At 42.0% G+C, this 9,456-nt stretch overlaps 1 protein-coding gene across 1 annotated transcript in view; it reads right to left on the bottom strand.

Moving 5' to 3' along the window:
• Positions 1-446: 446 nt before the first annotated feature.
• The window catches only part of LOC127935376 (teashirt homolog 1-like), a 35,990-nt gene continuing 26,980 nt past the window's right edge, over positions 447-9,456 (bottom strand). Inside the window, exon 3 of the mRNA XM_052533180.1 lies at positions 447-5,011. Within this exon, the coding sequence (XP_052389140.1) occupies positions 1,635-5,011 (3,377 nt within the window). The 3' untranslated portion in view covers positions 447-1,634. The remainder of the gene's footprint in view (positions 5,012-9,456) is intronic.

Genomic DNA, 9,456 nt, shown 5'->3' with positions numbered 1-9,456 from the left:
TCTGCACGTACTCCCAATGTCGCAGTTGTCATGATTGCTGTAATTTACATAGAATACGTACAGGGACTGCACTAAGATCCTCCAAAAAGAAAAAAAGAGAAAGGTCTGGATCAATGGAATCGGTCCTGAGAAGCCAGATACACAGGCTTTATGGAAAAGCGTTAAATCCACAAGTTCTTTGCCCATTTTGGCTCCAGCGAGAGAGAGTGTTTCCTGTTTACCGGCAGGTTTTGGGTCTAGAAACATCGCTCTCATTTACATACAGCACAGAAAAGGCGCTGCATTCAAAGAATAACAAAGGCAAAATGGACAATGAACATACAAACATTTCAACTTTAAAGTAGCAAAAATAAAGTCCATAAAGTAGAAGAAAATGTGTTCACAGCCGTTAATTGTTGGTTGCAGGAAAAGAGAAAAACACACAAATGACCAAATGGAGAACAGCATTAATCAAGAAATGCTTTAGGTTTTATTTTACAATTAAGGGACAAAAACATTTTTTTTTTTCTTTTTAATTAAGGGAATTGATGGGACTTTTCACAATGGCATGATAAAACACTGAAATGTACTGTATTTCATGTTTTGCATTGCTTGATTCCCTCTCATAATCTATGCATCAACAGCGATGCAACTCCTTCAGTCATATTTACCACATCAGAGAACTTGGTTCAACTAAAGGATGATTTGTGGTTCTACAGCACTTATAATGCATATACATCTCTGTACATATTATTTCCTTTTCATGTACTATATATAAAATGACAATATAAAAGAATGCACACCATACAAACAATGTTGAGCTGCGGCAATTGGCAAGATATGATGGAAATTTACACATCTTCGCTGATCATTTAAATATATGTGCTGTATATAAGATTTCAATAGTCTTTACAGGTTGAAACCAAAGCGAAACCATAGAAAGAGAAACAGTGGTACCAAAGCATACGTTTCAAATTGCTACTGTATAAAATGATACTTAACAAAAAAACAATGATTATTAAAAACAAAGAAATGCCTTTGAAAAACCAAAGTGTATAATCATAGGCAGCCTGTCAAATTCTTCAATATCCTTCGAGGTTTAGAAGACTCAACAAAATCTACAATGCATTGTTTTCACTTCAAAGGGTTGCAGTTTGATTTATTTCAAGCCAATATCTGAGAATTGGAGCTCAACTTAACAAAATAGCTCTGTCTCATTTTATACATATTCTCATAACATTCAACACTATGGAGTGCTTTAATGAAGTCAGTCTTTTTTTACATATAGTAAGAGTTCAGTACAATGCAACTGGATCTATTCAGTTCTTTTGCCATTTTGTTTTAGACCATGCCCATGGATACCATGTTTGTTGCATTCCCAATTCAACAGAGTACAAACTGTAAATTCTGTTTGAATTAAGTCACTCAGAAAAACAAACAAACATGCACATAACCGACATATCAGATAAATACAGTACAAAGCAGGATAAAGAAATCAAGAGACAAAAAAAGGAGGGAAAAAATAGAAACAGATCATGGTCCAATCAGGCAGTTTCATGACAGAAGTTGGACTGATTTTGAAGGCTCAGTTCAGTACAGTGAAGTAGTGCAATTATTCTCAATCCAGTCACTTCACTGCCACCAGCCTGCTTTCCTTAGGCTTTTTCTAACTTTTCAAGCTCAGTAACAAAGATCAGGTGGTCCTCCGGTGACTTTCCATGCGTTTTGCTTAGGTGCAGTTTCACTGCGTGCTTGCTGACAAAAGTCCTATTGCACAGTTTGCACTGAAATATGGAATTAGAGTCCTCCTCAGTCAAGCCAAGGGCACTAAATGTCTTATCTGTAATCATTTTAGTGACTGCTTGCTGGTCTCTTATGAGGTCTATTGATAACTTTGAGAGGTCCTTCAAGCTAAAGCCCAAGTGGGACTCTAAGTGGTTAATGTATGTGGATGGAGTTCTGAACTGGGAGGCACAATCACTACACAGAAACATTGGCTGTCCCGAGTCTATGTTCTTCAGAAACTTTGTTCCACCTGTCCGCCTGAGTTGGTACTTGACGTTCGCCAACCAGTGGGAGATGGTGGTCATGGAGAGACCTGTAAACTTACAAATATGTACACGCTCCTGAGGACCTAGGTCTGTAATGATGTACTTTCCGTCAGGGGTTTCCCGAAGGCTGGATGCAAACTGAGCCTGAAGGATCAGCAGATGCTGAGGGTTCCAGTTTGATTGCCTGCCTTTCCTCTTCTGAACAGGCGAAAAATCCTCTAGGCCATCCTCAAAAGCACAGCCATCTGCATCCGATTTTTCAGATACAGAGGAAGGGGTTGATGACTTTGGCGTCAGGTGACCCGTGAGGTTCTTCACCATGTCAGAGATGTCCATTAGGGCATTCTCCCGAAGAGGAGATGAGGATTCAGTCAGCTTGGACAAGATGGGTCGGGTGCTGTTTGTGATGTTGCTGTTGCTAATAACAGTGAATGAACAATTATTTGTGGGTCCGTTGCCACTTTTAGCCTTTGTCAAGTCCATGGGCTGATCGTCTTCATTGTCGTAATATCTGTTGATGGGCTCGACTTGCTTGACCTGAGCTGGACTGTACATGGGCTTTTCCATCATGTTGTTGCTGATCTTGTACAGCATTGCTAGTGGGTCTAGGAGTGGGTTGACAGTTTTGGAGGCCTTACCCAAATGAGTGTTCATGATAGACTGCAATGCACTGAGGGGGTTGACTAAAGGCTGTTCTGGTGAGTGGTCAGTGATGATTCCTAAATTACTGCAACCATTGCTGACTTGTGTTTTGAGGACATCTGTTCCATTCTTTAGAGGATTATCGGCATGGCTTTCTTTGTATTCTCCTTCCCAAACCGGAACATGCTCTAGGTCTTTATCCACTGTGCCATTTTTTGTTGGCTTGCTAAGATCGTCTGGTCTTGGCCGGTCCTTTCGGTCTATGAGAACAGGAGAGGGTAATTCAGCAGTGAGATGTCTGGAGCCACGTTCAGTAGATGTTTCATCCCTGTCTTTCTTTGAAGGGATTTTTCCTGTTACTTTTTCCACCAACTCTTCCATGGCTAGGACATTGCTTTTATGGTTTGGAGGTGGTGATGGGCTGCTTGGAGAATGGATCAGAGTGCTGGAGTCAGATGTCAAAGATTTCAAGCCACTGGCATTGAATGTTGGTTGAATCTGGACACTCTGGACAGCAGGTATAGATGATTTCACAGACCCTTGGAACTGGTAGGCGGCATGAATGCTGGGATATCCACCCCAGGTGGGCGTACCGGTCTGAGCCTTACTGATTGCACTGGAAACCGTATTTTCTAATGACTTGAGAATATCTAGTCCACCTTTAGGAGACTCTTCAAGATCCTCTTCTCGTAGATATTTGTAATGGCTGGGTTTCTCTGTCTTTTCCACCTTCTCAACAGGATCCTCTTTCTCTTGCTTAATTGTCTTCTCTTCGGTCTCCTCCACTTTCTCCTCTTCTGACTCCTTCCTTTCATCCATGGCAGATGGGTGTACTGGTGAATCAGGCTGGGACTTGAAAGTGGGAGCCGGCAGACGAGTTGTCGTGGGTGGAAGAGGAATGGATTGGATTTTCTCTTCCACCACAGGTTCAAAAACTAATTGCTTACCCTTTTTAGAAGCGGAGTTTGTGACTTTGAGAAAATGTCCAGTCACCATCATATGGGCTGTCAACTGCTGTAAAGTGTCATGGGAACTCCCACACTCCATACACTTAAGAATTTGAGCTTTTCGGGCCTCAAACTGCCAGGTATAACTTGCACCGTTTTGGTAGCCATAACGGTTATTAGCTGTGACATATGGGTTGGAAATCTTCTGATCTTTGGTGGTTGCAGTCTCTGCCAGTGGAATGCCAGGGGTGCTTGAGATTGACTCAGGTGAACATGGAGACATCAGGTCCTGGAACGCTCGTTTTTTGGTGGAGGGCACCAGCTTTGAGGCAAGAGCTGGCATTGGTTCTTTGAGAGGCACTTTCTGGTAGTGTTTAGTTTTGATCATGTGGACACTCAAGTCTTGTAGGGATTCGAACGAGTGGCCGCAATACATGCATTTCAGGACTTTTTGAGCATCTTCTTTGCCCTCCATCTCCATTAAGGATCGTTTCCGTGGCTTGGACCATTTCTTACCCTTTTCCTCCTCTTTGTCCTTGTTATCATCGCGATAATGGCCCGTTTCATTCATGTGCACCGTGAGACCTACAAGCGTGTCGTAGGCTGCACTACAGTCCTTGCATCTGAACTTGCTGGCACCTGTAAAGACAGGCCCATACAGCTTATTGTTTTGTCGGTACAGCTGCACTGTGCTGAAGAGACTTGGTTCAGGCATGAGGTGGTAGGGCATATGCTGTAAGGTTTTAGCAAGAGCTGCTTGGTGCCAGTCATATGCAACACCCCCACTGTTAGCACCGTTGATGGGTCCATTGCTGGCATTGTTTAATGCGGTGGCTTTTGTAGAATTGCTGCTTGGCGACACATTTGTCTTCATGCTAGCACTAGCGTTGCTGTTGCTGCTAGCTCCATTGCTAGTCATGCTGCTTGCATGGCTATTTGCAATGTTGTTGTTCCCCTTGTGGCTGCTTTGAGTACTGTTAGTTCTACTAGCGCTAACCTGCTTGCCTTTCATAATGTCCTTTGTGATACTCGACCAGGAAGCATCTGAAATCAGGTTTGCATAGACTGCTTTCATCTGTGCCAGGCTGTCCTGCAAAGATAGTCCAGCATCTGACTCCATGTCTTCAACCTCCTCTTTATCCTGGCCCTCTTTGGAGGAGGTGCTTTTGAAGTCAGCCAGGTGATCGCTGGTGTCGCTGAGGGGTGAGCCGTAGCCAGCATCTGGGTTGGTGCCATTGCTGAGTGGAGAGTTCTGGTAGCTCAGCTGTTCACGGCCATCATCATCTTCATTACACAGGTACTCTGCGTCCTGACCGTCTAAGGAGAGTCCGTCGTCCTGCAGGTGCTCCTCATCTATCTTCGCTGCCTTAAGCTCGTCCTCCGGCACATAGGCTGAGAAAACAAAAGGGAAAAAACAGATGGTGAGACAAAAGAGCCCCCCAAATGTGCAACTTAACATAGATTGTTGAATAAGTTAATTCACTTTAGGTGGACTAGGTGTAGAAAATGTATAACTGTACGTGTGTGCATGCCTACATAATGATCCTAAAGATATTTTTTGTCAATAGTCCTGGCAGAGGACGCAGGTTTGCAATTATAAAGTGGCAAACATCCATATCTTGACTATGATAGATAGCACCCTTCACTGTTGAGACTAACAAAGCTATCCTGTGTAACAGCTCAGCAAGGGTAAAGAGGGCAGAGGAGAGTCCTCCCTTGGAAATCATTCCTCTGAAGCAATTTTTTTTATACAGATGAATATTATAAGTATATGCTAAAGCCAAAATGGTAATGTGATAGTACTGTCAAAAAAATAAAATAAAATTCTATTATAATTATTAATATATCATTCCAAATAAAAATCATAATTTACAACCAATATCACCAAATTTACCCCCCAACCCTTTTGTTTACAAAAATTAACTCCACATGAACACCACCATATTGACTATTCTCCTTCTCTCTTTCCCATCCTCCTTTTCCCTGTAGTTAGAGGGCACAGACTGTGTGTGACATTGATCCAGTTCTCCCTTGCACTAGCCAAGCTAGACTCCTCTGAGTGTGAGATTGTGTCTGAGTTATTGCCAGGGATGCAGCACGGGGTGCAGCTTGCCTCAATGCTATTGGCAGAGGCGATGGAAGTTCTTGCAGCGAATCATGCTAAAATGCAAGTGGAAATGGCATGTCATGTTGTCATGGTCCATACTGTACTAACTTTCAGGGAGTCAAGAGAGTGTGCAGCAACAGGGGAAAAAAAAGAGAGTGAGAGAAAATACAGGACGATACATAACCATCTTTAGAGAACCTTCCTTCTAGTGTTAGGCTGGTTAATTGGACAGTATTTAATTACTGATTGATAACTATGGATTAAGCAGGATTTGTTTTTGCATCAGTCTCAAAATCTACTTCCAAATTGTCAATAACTTAATTAACTTTAAAAATTAAATGGAAGGTTGTTTTTGTTGTTGTTGTTTTTGGTCCATGCAACAAAAGTCAGTGTGGTACATTGTTGTTTTGGAGCAAAATTACTTAAATTATTTGTACAAAAACTGTTGAAACATTCTTTAAAATATTTTCTTTTGGAAAAGTCAAGCAGGTTTGGAATGACATTGGGTGATTTAATGACATTTAAATTTTTGGATGAAATATCCTTTAAATAAAGTGACTAGGGTAATTTTGGATTTCATGTTGCTTTTAAATTGCTTTATATGTATATCTGTACTATATCGGCCACCTGCTCTCTAAGCATTGGCATCGATGTCTTCTTCCGTAGTCAATATTTTGACCAAAAGAGTCCCAACGGATTGATCAGAACCATTTAATGCATTGTTATTTAGTGAAAACAGCATCGGCCCACAAATGCCTGCTTCAGAAACGCACATTTCTGCTTATTTGAGCCAATATGCCTCTTTTTTGCTCTGAATATTACTGCTAAGTGCACATTTATTTCTCAAGGTAAAAAAAAAAAAAAAAAAAAAAAAGAGCATACTGAAAAATGTTGCCTACACCACACACCAGAAAATGCTTATTTTCCTCAGCTAAATGTGTGGTAATAAGATGTACTGTCAGATGTATTACATAGGGGAAAAGGAACAGAACAATAATGTTCACAAATGTAAGGTTTCATGTTTCAGCCACAAAAAGCTCCTTCACTCTATTGTGTGCCGACAAAGCGATGACAGAAAAGAACAGAGTGATAGCCCACTGTCGGCACCCACAGCTGCGAGACAAAAAGAGGGAGAGAGAGGGAGAGAATGCTACTCATTTAATTCGCTTAATGAAAAGAGAATAAAGGTCCATGAGACCAAGTGCTTAATGAGGAGCGGTAGGATTAAATTCCTGTTTCATCAGCTGGTTTCGATCTGCAGTGCGAGATAAACAAAATGAGCTCTCCGTCATCTAAACACATCAAAGTACCTCTTTCGAGCGTGCCTGTGTGTTTGTGTGCGCGTGCATCTTCACAGCGTGTCCAGCCACAAAAACTCCTCCTGTTCGCTTTGTGAGAGCGGTTTTGTTACTATCAGCCATTTTGAACACGAAAAAGAAAAGCCACAACAACAGCCTGCCCAACTTTGAAGGCAATAGGAAGAGACAGAGCAGGAAAAAGCAGTAGCAGAAGAGGAGATTGAGAGAGTAAAGAGAAGAAAAAGAGACAGGCAGTGCATGGAGAGTTGTTCCTTTATCTCAGCGAGCCACCAGGAGATGTCTGTCCGAGATGCCAAGATCCGTCTCACTGGTTGAAGCAGATGTGCTGTCAGCTTCAAACGGCGTGCAGCTGAGCACACGTAATCAGAACGGACTCCGTACCTGATGTTTGGAAGGTGCCATTTACAGCTGCGTGGAGGAAACTGTATGGGGCGTGAACAGCTGGAAAACATGATGTTCCTGATTTTTGGATATTCTTTAAGGACGGCTTCTGATCCTAAAGAATCACTGATACCTCCCAAGCTCTCTGACAGATTTCAATCTTGATTGCTCTGAGAAATCAAGGCGGCGGCATTATAGCAAAAAAAAAAAAAAAAAAGGATTTGGTGAAATAAACATTACGAACTGTCAAATAAATCACTTATCCAAATATCGCTTTAAAAGAAATGTTCACGCTGAAACACGGTTCAGTGGATTGAAGCCCTGATAATTCCTTCAAGTGACTGCAGCATTTAAGACAGCTTATCACGTTAAAACAAACAGAGAAGTTCTTCATCTTTGCTGTAATTACAGAGAGCGTGATAGAGGGGCCGTGAGAGAGAGAAAAGTGAGATGGGGGGGCACAGTAGAAAGCTAGAACGGGAAGGCTTTTTTCGCAAAGAGATGGGCAGAACCTGACACTAAATCGAGCGCGTCTCCTCAGCCCCTGACACCGCGTGGCATCTGACAGGCATGTGCGTTGGCATGTCACTGTCCTCGCATCAAGCCGTCAAACACGACTTGGCAATTTTTTGCCATCTACGTCAAAAAAAAAAAAAAAAAAGAAACCCGCCAGACGACGGCAACGACAGCTCACACTTAATAACCCAATCAGAAGTTTGACTGCTGACATCTCTTATCGGGGGCCTGTTTTTAAACATCACGCCAAACAATGAGAGAGGGATTAAGAGGAGAGGGAGGGGGAGGGGGGCTTGTTGTGTTTGTCAGTCAAAAATAAGCCCGCATTGTACTGTCAGGAGAAAACGGCACAGATAAGTTGTTAAGAATACACACAATTAAGCGAATCAATAGTTGCTATAAAAAGACGATGCTTTTGATGTGTTGGGGAATGAGAAAGAGTTTGATTTACTGAGTGAAGCAGGCACTTTCCAGGGATAGCATACAAAACAAGGCCTCAATCTCTTTTTCAGCAAAATTCATCAAATTCAGGAGGCCAAAAGAAAATATTCAATTTCAGTACACACCTACATTTTTACCCAATTTACAAATATTTAAACATAAATATTATGTAGGTGCACACACCCACACACACTCACATGCCTTCCAGCTAATCATTTAAAACTACCTGACAAGAATGATGGCATCTAATTAATATTTAGGCTGATAATATTTTGAATGTGCAATTCCCCCTCAACCCAATTTTAGGATTGTTCTTACTTCTGTGTGCTTGTACACACAACACTCCAGTACGGACAGACAGAACAAAGGTGTGTATGTTCTTGAGTGCCCACCAACATCTAAAACGATCAGCCAGAGCACCGGGTCCTTGTGCTTGTGTGCATGTACGAGGTGTGTGCGCGTATGTGTGTTGTGCAGGAAAGCGTGGCCATCTGTGTCCAGAGTGGAGCTGTCACTGTGGCTGCTGAGATCTCACTGAGTTTAGACAGGTGACACAGCAACAGGGCATGAGCGGGACGTACACACACATACGCACACGAGCAGAGCTCACCGTCTCAGCCAACAAAGATCAGCCGAAGAGTGAACCTTCTTGCTATAGACACCCATGACACTGCACACACAAACACAGCCAATGCCAGCTCTTAGAAACACCGCCCACATACGAGCACTGAGATTTGCATGCAGTTGCCCAACAAACAGCGGAGAATTAGCAAGCCGTGACTCTAGAAGAAATGAATTGTTTCTGCAAACAAAAGTCTAAAAAAAAAAAAAAAAACATTAAAGTTCTGTTTAACAATTACTTCGGGTTGAAATAACAGGAATTGATTTGCAGACTGGATTCAAACTCAAATTTCCCATATGAACTGCAGAACACAATGCTAACAACTAAATTACATAAACGTACATTAAACAGCATATAACACTAAAGAACTTTAATAGCCATCTTGCTTACTTGTGATGCCTCAAAACGTTGCCTAAAGAGCTTGTTACGTATTGGAACAAAGTGATTTTGG

Source organism: Carassius gibelio, chromosome A19 (genome assembly GCF_023724105.1).
Source record: "Carassius gibelio isolate Cgi1373 ecotype wild population from Czech Republic chromosome A19, carGib1.2-hapl.c, whole genome shotgun sequence".
In the NCBI taxonomy this organism is placed as follows: domain Eukaryota; kingdom Metazoa; phylum Chordata; class Actinopteri; order Cypriniformes; family Cyprinidae; genus Carassius; species Carassius gibelio.
This window is presented reverse-complemented; position numbering and strand designations above follow the sequence as displayed.